The sequence below is a fragment of the Stegostoma tigrinum genome, chromosome 22 (genome assembly GCF_030684315.1).
Source record: "Stegostoma tigrinum isolate sSteTig4 chromosome 22, sSteTig4.hap1, whole genome shotgun sequence".
NCBI lineage: Eukaryota > Metazoa > Chordata > Chondrichthyes > Orectolobiformes > Stegostomatidae > Stegostoma > Stegostoma tigrinum.
Genome location: NC_081375.1, coordinates 7576732 through 7593628, shown reverse-complemented (window position 1 = coordinate 7593628; position 16897 = coordinate 7576732). Strand labels below are relative to the sequence as shown.

Below are 16897 nucleotides of genomic sequence, written 5' to 3'. Positions count from 1 at the left end.
ATGTGCAGGCTAGGGTGGATTGGCCATGCTAAATTGCCCATAGTGTTCAGGGAGGTGTAGATTAAGTGGATTACAGGGGGATGGGTCTGGGTGGGATGCTCTGATGCTAAATGTGGACTTGTTGAGCCAAAGGGCCTGTTTCCACACAGTAGCGATTCTATGATCTACGATCTCTCTCTCGTGTGAATAAATACAACACTTGAAAGACAGCAGCAAGAACAATGAATGCAGTCCAGCTGAGGCACCACTGCTGACTGAAGCGTCTCTGTCTTAAAGGACCTCTGCCAGCCTGGTCTTGCAGCAGTAAGTGAAGAAGGGTCTTGACCTGAAACGTTGGCCTTGCTGCTTGGCCTGCTGTGTTCATCCATCTCTATAACCAACCTGTTGCAGCACAGCTCCAATACTGGCATTTACTTGACAATATGAATGTTTTCCAGATACAGGCTATTCAAAAGTGAAGAAAAATGACTCAGGGTGACACAGCAGCAGGCAATCTGCCATGACCTGCCTTTGCAGCAGAAAAGTCATGGAATGGAATAGAATTCCCTGTCCACAAAAAGGCAGACAAAATCCTGTGTTACCAGTTAGCACTCGAACAGCACAGCAATGGCAGGTGTGGTCTGCAAATGGCTATGTCTCATCAATCAGCTGCTGATGTTTTGTCTGAAGCCATTGTGTTAGATAACTGAGCTAATAACTAGTTAAAGGTTATGTAAGTTATGACAAGGATGGTGGTGTTCGATGACTATATGTACATATTTGTAAAATGCATTACATCCCTGGAAAACGGTAATGAAGCAAGTGTTTGCAGCTTGCATGAAAAGGAATGTAGGTTCGGGAGGCTGTGTGGTCTCCTCCTGCTCCTGTCCCTTATGTACTTACGTTTTCATAAGATAAACTGCTTAGAAACTGTGACCTTTGCCAGCTAGAAGGGACCGGAAACAGACCCCTGGGGACAACACAACATCCTGACTTGGGATTCTTCACTATCGCTATGCCAGAATTCCAAAACTCCCTTGCTAGCAGTGCTCTGAAAATACCTTTATCACTCGGCATTGAGTGGATCAAGAAGGTAGCTCACCATGATCTTCAAGTAAGTTAGGGATGAGCAAAATATGTTTGCATTATCATTGAAATTAATATATCCGATGAACAAATAAAATAAATCCACTAAAATAACTACTTTCAATCTAACTCTCAGAACTGTTATAATCGAATGTTCTTACCAGTGTTGTGTATAGTGTACACACAAGTCCTGTTATTGCAACTGAAATCCACAAGTCCATTCCAGTAACTGAAAAATAAAGTTATTTAAACGTTGAGTTTGAAATGCTATAGATTGACACTATGACATAATTTAAACAGCTCAATTAAGTGCTGTACAAATATTCCAAGCATATTCCACAAAATTTTTAGGGATTTTTAAATCATTAAGTTTTCTTTCTCATAACACATGGTCCCTGATTTTACATGGGAATGCGATTGTCAGAGTGTGTGTGCTCAGTAGGAAAAACAATTAATGTGCATGTGGCCAAACCAATTACCAGTTGCACATTCACTGAAACTGCAACTAACATCCAACAGGGCAATGTTTAACTTCCCTTACCACCTTTGTAAGCACACTTCTACTACTAAAAAGGACAAGAGCAGACATATGGGGTCACCATCTCTGCAAACTCCTCTCTGAGCCACACACCATCCTGACTTGAAACAATATCATCATTCTTTTCACTGTTGCTGGATCAACGAACTGGGACTCTCTCTCTAGCAGTGCTATGGGTGTACTTGCACCCCAGGGACGTAGCAGTGCAAGCAGAAAACTCACCACGCTTTCTCATAGGTAATAAAAATTGACCTTGCCAAAAATGTTGACATCCTGTAAAAGAAGAAAAGCAAGTGCAAAGCCTCACCTAATAAGACATATCAATCTCCCAAAAGAAGCTGGATCCCATTGAGGAACACCCTGGCCTCAGTGCCATTTTTCCAGGCAGTGAATTCTTTCGGATGTGATGAAACTTCATGCCCAAATAATTACACTGGAAACTCTCAAAGAGACTATCTAAAGGCAGGGAAATACTGCAGCAAGTCTACTAAAGAACAACCATGTGAACTCAAAGTTGGAACTTTGTTGAGAATCAGGCAAATCAATGACTGATTTTTTGGGAAAATAATATATTTACAAGAACACAAAACAAAGAAGAAGTCATAACATTAGTAATTAATTATGCCATTTTATATTTGGCATCATTGACATTATCTGCTCAAAGTTCCCAGACAGGCCTTAGGGCTCAGAATAGGCAGGAATTTAGGGTGGAATCCAGTTTCTAAGAATTCTCTCCTGTCTCTTTTAATCTGTCATGCTACATTTTGCAAAGGGTGGAATACAAGTGGATGAGTCATTCACCTGCTCAGTCTCTTTTCCAATATCTGTGGTAGATTATGTCAGGGACCTGAGCTTTTGCAAGTTGTCTTCATTTAACAGTAAAAGCAATGACTCTGATGCACAGTATGCTTTTTGCTTCAGAGGAAGCAAAATATCTCCTGTTAAAGATGGAAAATGTAGTCACTTATTACTCCCTTACAGCCAGATGGGTCTCAAAGCTCCTCGGATGGGCGGGCCATAGGCTGCTCTGCATCACATGGGAATATTAGGACAGATAATGTAGGAGCAACCTCAAACTCCAACAGCCATCCCTGATCATACTACCCACTGCTACAATTTGGTGTTTGCCCACTTGTATATCCAAGTGAATTGAAATTTAACTCGAATGCACATTGGCTGTGACGGGAATGTGTAAAATTCCACATCCGGTCATGACCCAGTGCCCTAATGGAGTGATGACCCAGTAGCCTAATGGATAAGGCATCACTCTCCGGAGTGAGGATTGTGGATTTGCGCCCCAACTGGGCTGTGTAATTGCACCTTTTGGGTAGCCCAGTGGCTCAGTGTTTAGTGCTACTGCCTCACAGTGCCAGGGACCCAGGTTCAATTCCACCCTCAGGCAACTGTCTGTGTAGAGTTTGCACATTCTCCCTGTGTCTGTGTGGGTTTTCTCTGGATGCTCCAGTTTCCTCCCACAGTCCAAAGATGTGCAGCTTGGGGTGGATTGACATGCTAAATTCTCTGTAGTATGTACGTTAGTTGGATAAGCCATGGTAAATATAGGGTTATGGGAATAGATAATGGGACTGGGTTTGGGGGGGGGGGATCCTGTTCAGAGTGTCAGTGAAGACTCAATGGGCCAAACAGCCTCTTTCTGCATCATAGGAATTCTATTATTTAGTTTCATTTTTACATGGAGTGACATTTCTTATTATAGAATTGATTGGAAGGAAAATAAACTCCCAGCAGCATTTATTGTAGAACAAATAATAACCATAAAATGTAAAACTTACCTTGACTTAATGCAAATGAGGGTGCGTATGTCACAAAGCCAAGATAAAAGACCTGTCAAATAATTGTGTCGTAGTGAGTGTGATTTTCAAAGAAAACTTAGGAAAGGTTGCTCTTCTAATTCACAGAACAGAAGGAGTCATGTCATACACTAAACATTTGAAACAATGAAGAATCCATCGTAAATAAGCAGCACTGCTCCCATCAAAATCTTTAAAAATCTAATCCTATTTCTTATCACATTTATGCATAGTGAGCAAATTATTTAAGATAGTTTGCAGTTTTTACATCCTAATTTTATCCTCTCTAGTTTTGCCCTGGATGCAAAATATAAATCTGTGCTAATTTTAAGCTATGATCCTTCATTTTGCATGTTAACAAAGCTCAGGTGTTTAGTGCTGGTTACCCAAATGATGGTATATAGGAGAAATAGCTAGACCGGTGGGCCACCCTAAAATAATGAAAGAAATCGAAAAGAAATTTAACTTTGAATCTAGTAGAAACTGGTGTGGAAGCTGAAAAACTGAAATCTAAACAGGAAATGCCAAAAATATTCAGCAGGTCAGATGGCATCTGTATTCAGAAAATCAGAGTTAACAGACAGAAGTTCTCGACAAGCTTCAAACTCTGACTTCACCAAATGTGGATCCCAAACTCTTAACTCACTGACCAGCTTGGCAGTATTCCTGGGGACAGGATCATGATTGGACGGCAAGCAGGAATATGAACAATGAAGAATGAAGAGCAGGTTCCTGACAAAAGCCCAATCAGAGGCTTCGCAGATCTAATGCTTCAACATTGACGTCCCCTTGGAGGCTTAAATCAAATAAATACATAATTTGGCACGGGGGAGGTGATATATCTCGAGGTGAGCCCTATCTGGTTGGATAGTACAGCCATGAAAACATCCTTTCAAATCTAGCTCCATTTACTCCAGGTGCTGTGCTGCAAACAATGGGGGATAGCTCCAACACTAATTAATTGCCAGTGTCCCTGCAAAGTCACTCCTGGTTCAATCCTTACCATTGGAAACGACCTGAAAGAGCCAGTTATATGCCACCTGCCAGAGTTAGAACCACCCAGCTCTCAGAGAAAGCCCATCTAATTAATCAAACGTACAGTGGTATTTTAGCTCAAAGTCCCCACTCAATAAATTATAAAGCTAAAACATCCCTGACAGCAGAATTAGCAGAAGAAAGGTGTTTGTGAAGAGTCTGAAGATGACTGAATATTCCAGAGGACAGTCTGTGTGAACTTGGAGAGATTAAGTTATAATTTATTGTTTCTTATTAATTGGGTTTATATTAATGAGACCTGTCTTTATTTAAACAGAATTCCAGTAGAATTTAGACCAGTTAGGAAGCAGTTAGTAGTCAAAGGGGGAATTGTCAGTTTGTTAGCAATTTTGTTAATTTGTTCATTGTTGGGTTAAATAAATAAATTGTTTCTTGTTCCTTGTAAATTGGAGATCGGGGATTTTCTTTCATTTAACCACTCTTTTCATAGATTTTCTCTGGGTGTTTCAGGGCTAATTATTAGAGGGGAACCCCTAATCCAGTCATAACAGGTTGGGACTTGTGTTTTAGTTTAATTATCAAAGGGGTTCGGCCATTCCCTGTCATTACAGTATTTTGTTGGAAAAATATTAGATCTTGGATGGTGTGGCCTTATTGGTTAACAGCAGACCGGAAAACCTGGAAGTAGAAGTAGGCTATTCAACCCATCAAGTCTGCACTGCCATTCAATGAGATCATGTCTATCATGTAATCCTGAACTCCACTTTTCTGCCTTATTCCCAAAAATTTTGATTCCCTTGCTGATTAAACCTCCATCTATTTCAACCAACAATATACTTAATGACCCAATCTCGACAGCAATTGAGGTAAAGAATTCTACAGGTCCATCTCTAACTAAGTAACCCCTTATAATGAGATTATATCCTTGGGTCCTAGAAACTAGGAGGAAAAAACCTCTGTCCATATACCCTGTCAATTTCCTTTAGAATCTTGTGTGTTATTTCCATAACGTCTCCTCTAATTCTTTTAACTCCAATGAGAACAGACATGACATACTCAATGTCACCTCATTAGAAGATCCTCCAATCCTAGAATGAACCTAATGAACGTTCTCTGGACTGCCTGCCAGTTTACTTTCCTAAAGTTAGGAGACCGAAATTGTTCAAAGCATTCTACGTAGTATACATCAGTGTGGTCAACATAGTGTTTTGTATAGTTTAGTGAAACTTTCCTATTTTTATATTCCTTTCCCTTTGAAATAAAGGCCAACATTCCACTTGTCTTCCATATTACCTGCTGAATTTGGCTACAAGCCTTTTGTGATTAATGATTAAGGACACATTAGGGAGGGCATGGTGGCACAGTGGTTAACACTACTTCCTCACAATGCCAGGGACACAGGTTCAACTCCAGCCTAGCGCACCTGTCTGTGCGGAGTTTGCACATTCTCGTCATGTCTGTGTGGGTTTCCTCCGGGTGTTCCGGTTACCTCCCACAGTCCAAAGATGTGCAGGTTCGGTGGATTAGCCATGCCACATTGTCCATAGTGTTCAGGGATGCGTAGATTATGTGGGTTATAAGGGGATGGGTCTGGGTGGGATGCTCGGAGGTTCACTGTGGACTTCTTGGATAAAGGGCCTGTTTCCACACTGTAGCGATTCTGTGATGACACTTAAACCCTTTTGTGCTGCAGCTTTCCACAGTCCTTATCCCTTTAAATAACATTTAGCACCTCTATTCTAGTTGCCAAAGCATATAGCTTCACATTTTCATAAAGTGTTGAAGTTTCTATTTAACAGTTAATGCCCCCTAAGCACGTTGTAACAACCTACATTAGGCATCTGGCCTTCCATGTCTCAGTTCATCAGTGTCCTCCAGGCCTGTATTACCTCTAGACCTGCTTATTCCAATCATTTCCATCCATAATGAGAGATGGCATCAAATTATGATTTATAAAAATCTTGTGTGTTTTAAATGTTTCATCATGTTAAAAACAATATACATATTTTTGGTGTTTTCCTGAAATTACAAAATAATACTGACTGACTAATTGAATGGGCAGAACTATGGCACAGGGATTTCAATATAATCAAATTTGGGGACATTCATTTATCTCAAAAAAGATGAAGTCGGATTTTCTGAATGGTGAAATTTTGAAGACAGTAGAGTTCTAGATATATAGAATGTTACATTTTCATCAGAAGAAATAGAAAATAATTGAAAAATAATGTTCACCTTTTCTATCAAGGGGTCTACAAAGAGGCAGAAGCCATGCATTGGAACCAAGCTGGATACTGCCAGCAGTTCTGGGTACCAGAATTCAGGAAGGAGGGAACACACAGATTTACCAAAATTGTATCTGGCCTACAGGAGTTCAAGTACACTTATGTTAGGATTCCCTGGAATTTTGAAGATTAAGCAGTGACTTGATTGTGAATAAAAGATGATCAGCTGAGATAGAAGGAGGAATATTATTTCCGTTGGCTGGGGAGTCTAGGAGGAGGGGAGGCTCTAAAAATTAAAGTTAGACTTTCAGGAGTGAAATTAAGAAAATGTTCCACACATAAAGGTTGGGAGAAACCTAGGACTCGCTTCTGAATCAAGATCAATTATAAATTTTAAATCGGAGACTGGTAATTTTGTTTTGAACGAAAGTTATTGAGGGGCATGGCTAAATACCCTGGAGATACGAAATCAGGTCACGAATCAGCCATGATTTCAGTGAATGGCATCTACTACATATTCTTGAACACAGATTTCAATCAGGTTTGTTCTCACTTTCCCTAGAGAGTTTTCCCTGATTAGTCCATGCATTTCCAGATAGAAATTTACCTTGTCCCTAGTAATATGAGTTATTGGAAACTATTACTGATATAAGGGGCTCTAAACTGTAGTTTTGTGATTTATTCCTCTCCTTTTTTTAGAACATTTCATTCACTCATCAGATGTAGCCACTTCAACCAATGATGGTATTGCTTTCCCTTGAGGAAATTAACCCTTTTTTCTACTCTTTCACAGGATGTGGGCATCGCTGGCTGGACCATCCCTAATTGTCCTGGATCAAGTGGTGAGTGAGCTGCCTCCTTAAACCATTGTGGTCCATTTTGCTGAGATCCACCCAGAATGCTTTTAAGGAGAGAGATCCTGGAGTTTGACTCAACCGCATTGAAGAAATAGTAATATATTTCTAAGTCAAGATGGTGTCTGTGTGGAAGGGAGCTCCTAGGTAGTGTTTTTCCATGTATCTGCTGCCCTTAACTTTCTAAATGGTAGAGGTCAAGGTTTGGGAAGGCTCTGCCTAAGGAACTTTGGCAAGCTACAATGCATATGGGTTGTCTTCCACTTTTAATGTGCTTTTTAAACATGTCCAATGCATTTTTAATCCTGATCTTATCATTTCGAAAGCCAAGGTTAAAAAAAGCTGCATCTGCACAAAAGCACACTACCAAACATTTTTGGACTGTAATTGATGACTGTGTTTCCAGGTAGGAAATGGTGAATTTAAATATTTAGCACAGCCTCAACCCCCTTGCTCTTATCAACTTCCAAAACCCAGGGAATGCCGCATATTAAATTTAGAGTGAAGATAAAACAAATGCACAGCATGCTCGGAAGAAATTAGAAAGAATATTATTTGTATCATTAACTACCAATCTGCTGTCATTAATTAAATCCCAATTCAACAAGAAGATTGCTTGCTAGTATCCAAACACACTTCTGTTCAACACAGCAATTTAATACCTTCACAGCAGGGGAGAGTTACACATGATGGTCATACCTCACTCGTTGAGTGCTTTAGAAACCAGATTGCGATCTCCATGAAAAGTCATTTATTATTTATCCTCAAGTACCCAATCTGCCATTTTTGAAGGTTAAACTCCCCTCCATAGAATTGTTTATCACAGAAGTATGATCTATGCCCCTTTGGATCAGTGCTATTTCTTTGAAAAAATATCCAAACAATCCAACTCTCCTGCACTTTTCTCAAGTCGTTGTGCCTCTTTTTAAGGACATATCCAAAACCCATTTTAGACTTTGTTCATAGGTGTCGAGAGAAACTGAGTAAACTCATGATTCAAAGATCACATTCCAGGAAAGGCTTCATACATTATCCAATTGAAGTAACCTTTCTTCAATGCTTCCCCAGAACTGGGCAGCTGGTCAGTTAATGGGTTGGTACTGATGATGGAAGTGAGTGCACATTAACCATCAAATGTCTGTGACAGCCTCTCCATTATCCCAACTTACATACATTTTGGGAGATCTGACTCCACTGTTTAATATAACATGTTAAAAACTATGTTTTAAAATTATCCCTTTACATTACAAGAACAAATAAATGAAAAGTATTATTAGATGCATCTTTGAACTTACCATGTATACCATGAAGGAGAAGACAATTTGATATCTCACCACTTGTCCAAATCGCCTATTAATGTACTGTCAGACGGGAAACAGAAGGATGTAAGAACTCAAAGAGTTTATGACTGAATTGATAGAAGACAATAAAAAAGTTCTACTTTTTGGGAGAGCCAGGAAGTGAAGGAGCTATTAGGATCATTGTTACCAGTTGAGTCATTTCAGCACAACATGATACTTTGATATTTCTTGAGTTTTAATCTTCTTAACTATACGTGCTAATCTTTTGGGACTGCTATTAGATTCATGCAGTACATATCAATGTGTGGGCTGTTTGTGATTAAACTGCTTTGTATCAGATTAAAATCATGTCAGCTCCTTTCTTTGCTTCCTGAAGTTGTTGTAATCACCATGTCAGCCTGCCCTCCTTCACCTTCTTGGCTTCTTCCCAGTTCTCAATCGCCCAGTTTCTGTTTCTTCCCTCTTCCTCCCAGCTCACTTATTTTCCTTCCTTATTCCAACCTTTTCTCCTGCATTGCTTCACAGTATGTACAGAATGGAGCAGGGACTAACACACTCCTTTCTCACCCTGAGATGACCCCATTATTTTAAATCACAGGCAGCAAGACAATAAGATTCAAACCATCTACATTCAACATGCAGATGGTGTCACAGAGCTCAGAATCTGGAGCTGGAGGAACACAGCAGGTCAAGCAGCATCAGAGGAGCAGGAAAATCGACTTTTCAGGTCCTGATGAAGGCTCTGACTTCCAGCATCTGCAGCTCTTGCTGTCTCCTCTCGGTGTTGCAGAGCCTGATGTGCTACTTTAAACTGAAACTTGAGCAGGGGAGCAATAATGGCTTGCTCTCCATTTGAAGTCTGTCAGGATCTGCAGCCAGGACCACAGAATGCAAATCCAGCAGCTTTCTTTTTTTTTATAGGATTCATTATGTTCAGTGAACAGGATTAATGCTTCTCTGACCTTCAGAGAGAAACCTGAGATTATCCTGCAACAGGCTGTCACTCTTACCTTGTGAGCATGCATTGGTCCCGATCGCCCAGCTGCTGTTCTTGTAGGTTCCAATGGTCATACAGTTTAATGGTCAGATAACCAGCTCCAGTCAATTTCCCAGCCTTTTAGAGTGAGGCAATGGTTTCAAACAAAGGTGCTCACTTACAGCAATGTAATAAATTAAATAAAGTAATTCATTGATTAGGCATTGTTTGGCGGTGGCACGGTGGCTCAATGGCTTGTACCGTTGCCTCACAGTGCCAGGGATCTGGGTTTGATTCCACTCTCAGGCGACTGTCTGTGTGGAGTTTACACATTCTCCCTGTGTCTGCGTGGGTTTCCTCCAGGCGCTCCGGTTTCCTGCCACAGTCCAAAGATGTGCAGGCTAGGTGGATTGGCCATGCTAAATTGCCTGTAGTGTTCAGGGAGGTGTAGATTAGGTTGGTTATAGAGGGATGGGTCTGGGTGGGATGCTCTGAGGGTCAGTGTGGACTCGTTGGGCCAAAGGGCCTGTTTCCACACTGTAGGGATTCTATGATTTAAGAATGAAGGTTGTTAGTGAAAGGGGAAGCAGAAATTCAGGGTTTTTCTGGAGTGCCCTGAGACGAAGCTACCATGGAGCTTGTCTGTCACTTCTCCTCCTTGTGGGTGAGTATCTGTTGGTCTCAAGAAGGGGCACCAGGAATGAAGTCCTGGTCTCTGGCAGTCCTGAGTGTCAGAGACTTCAGGGACTTTTACTTCCACCTTGTCTGTGTTGTGCTCGCCAAATTGTGTCTCTGAGTCCGCGGTAACTAATGTACCCACTGAGGTGCCTCTGGAAGGTGCAAGTGAATCCTCTGAGTGTTCAGAGACTTCCTCCACAGGCTCGGTGTTGGTGCAGAGGGGTTTGGCTGTAGCCTTTTGAGCTGGGCTTGGTACTGGGGGCACCAAGAGTTCTGCTGGTATTTTAGCCCTCTACAAACAGAAAACATCTCTCCTGTCCACTCCTCTCTGTCCTGTCTCTAGTACAATGATGGAATATCGTGGAGCTCATTGGTTCAATTTTATACCATAACAACAGTTTCTTTTTAAAGTTCTCATTCTCCTCCCCAACTGTTTCCAGTACCTGTTCCAGCCAGAACAACATCCCTTTAAGAGACAAATTGACTTTAAGTGTGACAAACCTTTCTTGGTTTTGCACTGATTGGTTCGAGACACAACCCTCAACAGTCCAATCAATAAAGCAGGCAAAGCCTTGGTTTACCTTCTCATCCAAAAAATACTTCCTCAGTCCTGCACCAGACTGAAACCTTGATTTTTTTGTCAGTTCAATCTCTGGAGTAGGACTAGAGCCCAGAGCATGTTGTAGCAATTAGAAAGAGGTCAACCAGGTGGACCTCATAGAATATGAGTTCGCTGCTTGGGGCTGTTAACCTGGTCCAATCAGGGAGCGCTGGCTGACAGATGTAAACAAGAGTGTCAAAGGTTTTATTCAATCTGAAAGCTGGCTCTGAGGAAGTTGTAACAGTGTCAAGTATTATACACATGTAAATAAAGGGAGACATGGTGATGAGATACCAGCCAGCGTGGAGTTGTTTCAGTGGTGATGAGTGAAAAAAATATGCTCCTGATAAAATTTGTTTGCAACAATTATCTTGGAGTTGGGCATAAGCATTTCTGGCATCCTGCCTTTATTTGTGAATCTTGACTTGTTCGATCCTGCTGTCGAAGACAGGGCCCAGTACGTGGAAAGAAGGAGATATGTTTTCTGGACAAATGAGATTGGGGCGGATGAAAAGCGATAAGTAACTCTCCTAACTGCTTGTGAACTTACAGCTTTTGCAGTTATTAGGAGCCTAAAATTTCCTGAGGCACCAGATACCAAAGCCTGACAAGAGTTACGGACTTAATTAAGGAATTTTACGACCCCAAGACTCCTCTAATCCTGGGATGCTATCAGTTCTTCTTGGAACTTCGAGAACCAGGAGCATCTGTGTTGGGATATTTGACAAGTTGAAGACAACTGGCAGAGGCATATGACTTCTGTTTACTCCTTAATGAGATGCTTGACAGACTGTTTGGTATGTGGGATTAATCGTGTGACTATTCAAAAGTGCTCAATACCTGAAGCCAAGCTGGACTTCAAGCAGGCACTACAACTGGCTTTGTCATTGGAAAATGCAGCAAGTGGAGCACCTGAGTTGCTGGGTATTCCGATGGAAGTGGACATCCTCGCCAGGCTGGCTGAGCTTGGGGAGCACCACTAGAGTGAAGGTAATTGCATAGCCTCATTCAGGACATATCCTGACCAGCGGGACTCCAGGTCAGCCTACAGCAAAACCCCAAAACGAAGCCAAACAGTTAACATTTTCTTCAGGATCTGAGCCGGCAAAATAATGGAGTAGCTGTTGGTATGTGGACTCAAGACAGCAAAAGAGACCCAATAGGCCTAAATGGATTAAGAGAACTCATTGGCTGGTATCCAGGAGAGTGTGTATACTCCTGCAAAGCCTACCTACATCTGGCCTGGAACAGTTAAATTGTTGAGCAACATCCAATTAGGAACCAATTAAAATAAACGCCTGGTTAAATAATCACCAAGTTCTCACTGAATGGCACGGCCATTTCAGTGATCACAGAAAAAAAATTTGCACTGGACTTAAAGCCTTAAATGTGTGTAAGACCTTGGCTAGATATGAGAACATATACTGGGGAACCTTTACAGATTAAGGGTATAACTTCGGTTCTGGTCTCGAATGAAAAGCATGTGGTTCAGTTCCCACTGATTGTAATAAAAGGCTCAGTTCTGAACCTAATGGAAACAAATTGGCTGAGAAAAGATTCAAGATAATAAAATGTGAAGCTGGATGAACACAGCAGGCCAAGCAGCATCTCAGGAGCACAAAAGCTGACGTTTCGGGCCTATACCCTTCATCAGAGAGGGGGATGGGGAAAGGGTTCTAGAATAAATAGGGAGAGAGGGGAAGGCGGACCGAAGATGGAGAGAAAAGAAGATCGGTAGAGAGGAGAGTATAGGTAGGGAGGGGATAGGTCAGTCCAGGGAAGACAGACAGGTCAAGGAGGTGGGATGAGGTTAGTAGGTAGGAAGTGGAGATGCGGCTTGAGGTGGGAGGAAGGGATGGGTGAGAGGAAGAACAGGTTAGGGAGGCAGAGACAGGCTGGGCTGAATTGGGGATGCAGTGGGGGGAGGGAATAAGCTGGGCTGGTTGTGTGATGGAGTGGGGGGAGGGCGTGAACTGGGCTGGTTTTGGGATGCGGTGGGGGAAGGGAGATTTTGAAGCTTGTGAAGTGCACATTGATACCATTGGGCTGCAGGGTTCCCAAGCGGAATATGAGTTGCTGTTCCTGCAACCTTCGGGTGGCATCATTGTGGCACTGCAGGAGGCCCATGATGGACATGTCATCTAAAGAATGGGAGGGGGAGTTAAAATGGTTCGCGACTGGGAGGTGCAGTTGTTTATTGCGAACGGAGTGGAGGCGTTCTGCAAAGCGGTCCCCAAGCCTCCACTTGGTTTCCCCAATGTAGAGGAAGCCACACTGGGTACAATGGATACAGTATACCACATTGGCAGATGTGCAGGTGAACCTCTGCTTAATATGGAAAGTCATCTTGGGGCCTAGGATAGGGGTGAGGGAGGTGGTGTGGGGGCAAGTGTCGCATTTCCTGCAGTTGCAGGGGAAGGTGCTGGGAGTGGTGGGGTTGGAGGGCAGTGTGGAGCGAACAAGGGAGTCACGGAGAGAGTGGTCTCTCTGGAAGGCAGACAAGGGTGGGGATGGAAAAATATCTTGGGTGGTGGGGTCGGATTGTAGATGGCGGAAGTGTCGGAGGAGGATGCATTGTATCCAGAGGTTGGTTGGTTGGTGTGTGAGAATGAGGGGGATCCTCTTGGGGCACTTGTGGCGGGGGGGGGGTGGGTGTGAGGGATGTGTTGCGGGAAATGCGGTCAAGGGCGTTCTCGACCACTGTGGGGGGAAAGTTGTGGTCCTTGAAGAACTTGGACATCTGGGATGTGCGGGAGTGGAATGCCTCATCCTGGGAGCAGATGCGGTGGACGCGGGTGAATTGGGAATAGGGGATGGAATTTTTGCAGGAGGGTGGGTGGGAGGAGGTGTATTCTAGGCAGCTGTGGGAGTCGGTGGGCTTGAAATGGACATCAGTTTCTAGCTGGTTACCTGAGATGGAGACTGAGAGGTCCAGGAAGGTGAGGGATGTGTTGGAGATGGCCCAGGTGAACTTGAGGTTGGGGTGGAAGGTGTTGGGGAAGTGGATGATCTGTTCGAGCTCCTCTGGGGAGCACGAGGCGGCGCCGATTCAGTCATCAATGTAACAGAGGAAGAGGTGGAGTTTGGGGCCTGTGTAGGTGCAGAAGAGGGACTGTTCCACGTAACCTACAAAGGGGCAGGCATAGCTTGGGCCCGTGCTGGTACCCATGGCCACCCCCTTTGCCACACACCACCCCACCAACCTCCGGATACAATGTATCATCCTCCGACACTTCCGCCATCTACAATCCGACCCCACCACCCAAGACATTTTTCCATCCCCACCCTTGTCTGCCTTCCAGAGAGACCACTCTCTCCGTGACTCCCTTGTTCACTCCACACTCCCCTCCAACCCCACCACACCCGGCACCTTCCCCTGCAACCGCAGCAAGTGCTACACTTGCCCCCACACCTCCTCCCTCACCCCTATCCCAGGCCCCAAGATGACCTTCCATATTAAGCAGATGTTCACCTGCACATCTGCCAATGTGGTATACTGTATCCAAAATACCCGGTGTGGCTTTCTCTACATTGGGGAAACCAAGTGGAGGCTTGGGGATCGCTTTGCAGAACACCTCCGCTCGGTTCTCAACAAACAACTGCACCTCCCAGTCGCAAACCATTTCCACTCCCCCTCCCATTCTCTAGATGACATGTCCATCATGGGCCTCCTGCAGTGCCACAATGATGCCACCCGAAGGTTGCAGGAACAGCAACTCATATTCCGCTTGGGAACCCTGCAGCCCAATGGAATCAATGTGGACTTCACCACCTTCAAAATCTCCCCTTCCCCCACTGTGTCCCAAAACCAGCCCAGTTCGCCCCCTCCCCCCACTGCATCACACAACCAGCCCAGCTCATCCCCTCTCCCCCACTGCATCCCCAATCCAGTCCAGCCTGTCTCTGCCTCCCTAACCTGTTCTTCCTCTCCCCCATCCCTTCCTCCCACCCCAAGCCGCACCTCCATCTCCTACCTACTAACCTCATCTCACCTCCTTGACCTGTCCGTCTTCCCTGGACTGACCTATCCCTTCCCTACCTCTCCACCTATACTCTCCTCTCTACCGATCTTCTTTTCTCTCCATCTTCGGTCCGCCTCCCCGTCTCTCCCTATTTATTCCAGAACCCTCTCCCCATCCCCCTCTCTGATGAAGGGTATAGGCCCGAAACGTCAGCCTTTGTGTCCCTGAGATGCTGCTTGGCCTGCTGTGTTCATCCAGCTCCACACTTTGTTATCTTGGATTCTCCAGCATCTTCCAGGGATAGTTCCTGTTATCTCGGAGAAAAGATTCACCTTGATTGGCTGAGCATTTTTCAATGAGAAATTGGCTGCCCGAGTGAAGTCCTAATTAAATACCCAAACATTTTTCAGGAAGGTCTTGGCCTATCAAAGAGCCAAGACTAACTGGCGTATTGGCCAGGCAACAAATCCACGATTCCACAAGGCCCGCCTTATGGGCAAAAGTAGAGGCAGAAATCCGAATGTTGGAAAGTGAAGGAATCATCAAACCAGTTCAGTTTGTGGAATGGGCAACACCAGTTGTATCTGGGTCAGTTCACCTTTGTGGGGATTTTAAACAAATGGTAAACAGCTTTTTGCAACTGTAGAAGTACAAAATCCCACGCATATAGGATTTGTATGCAAGGCTGGCAGGGGGCTAACCATCATGAAGATGGACATACTTGCCTGAAATTCTGGTTAGATGAGGGGTCCCAGAAGTACGCTGCAATTAACACCCATAAGGGTTTGTACCAATATACGAGACTACCATTTAATTGTACAAGGAACCAAGGAAGGGTCACCGGACCCCAAACATTAACTCTGTTTTCTCCTTCACAGATACTGCCCGACCTGCTGAGCTTTTTCAGCAACTTTGTTTTTGTTCTGGAATTCAGAGTCTAATGATGACCATAAAACCATTGCCAGTCATTTGGTTCACTAATGTCCTTTTGGGAAGGAAATTGCTGGTGGTTGACTCTTAACTACTCTCTACAGATGGAGAATAAATGCTGGCCTGGCCATATTCTATGAATGAATTAAAAAACAAAGGGTCATTAACCTGAAGCATGAACTTATTGTATTTATCCAGCATTTTTGGGTTTTACTTAATTTCCCTGTTTCTCTCTTCACAGATACTCCCAGGCCTGTTGTGTTTCTACAGCATGCTCTGTGTTTGTTTGGGATTTCCAGCATCCACAGTGTTTTGCTTTTATTAGACCAGAATATGAATCTGGTAATTGGTGTCAGGAGACTCCAAGCTATCTTCTGACTGAAGGCTCTGTCAGTGTTTTGGGTGAGAGATTTGTACCACCTCATCTTATTAGTAATGACTTAGATTAGATTCCCTCCAGTGTGGAAACAGGCTCTTCGGCCCAACAAGTTCACACTGCCTCTTGAAGCATGCCACCCAGACCCATCTCCCTATAACCCACACACCCCTGAATACTACGGGCAATTTAGCATGGCCAATCCACCTAGCCTGCACATCTTTGGACTGTGGGTGGAAACCGGAGCACCCGGAGAAAGCCCACGCAGACACGGGGAGAATGTGCAAACTCCACACAGACACTTACCCAAGGCTGGAATTGAACCTGGGTCCCTGGCGCTGTGAGGCTGCTGTGCTAACCACTGAGGCACCGTGTCGCCCTAATCAGACTATTTAACAATAATTGGTGAAAAGTGTTTGGTCCAAGATTTTGCGTTAATCTCCCTCAACTGCATGGATATTTGATGCTATCAATGCTGCCTTTAGCAGATGAATCAGGTGACCTGGGTTATATTGGGAGGAATCAGATTCTTTATGATCCCCTTTAGGATCAAACTGCTCCTACCGCAGAAAATCATACAGCGA

General features: G+C 43.8%; 1 protein-coding gene across 4 annotated transcripts in view; it reads right to left on the bottom strand.

Annotated features, from left to right (window-relative positions):
- The window catches only part of LOC125463861 (sodium-coupled monocarboxylate transporter 1-like), an 80284-nt gene that overhangs the window by 54182 nt on the left and 9205 nt on the right, over positions 1-16897 (bottom strand). For all 4 annotated transcript variants that reach the window (XM_059653609.1, XM_059653612.1, XM_059653610.1 and 1 more), the window contains 3 exons: positions 8785-8850; positions 3397-3448; positions 1227-1294 (listed from right to left, as the gene is read on the bottom strand). In XM_059653609.1, coding sequence (XP_059509592.1) covers positions 1227-1294; positions 3397-3448; positions 8785-8850 — 186 coding nt within the window. The remainder of the gene's footprint in view (positions 1-1226; positions 1295-3396; positions 3449-8784; positions 8851-16897) is intronic.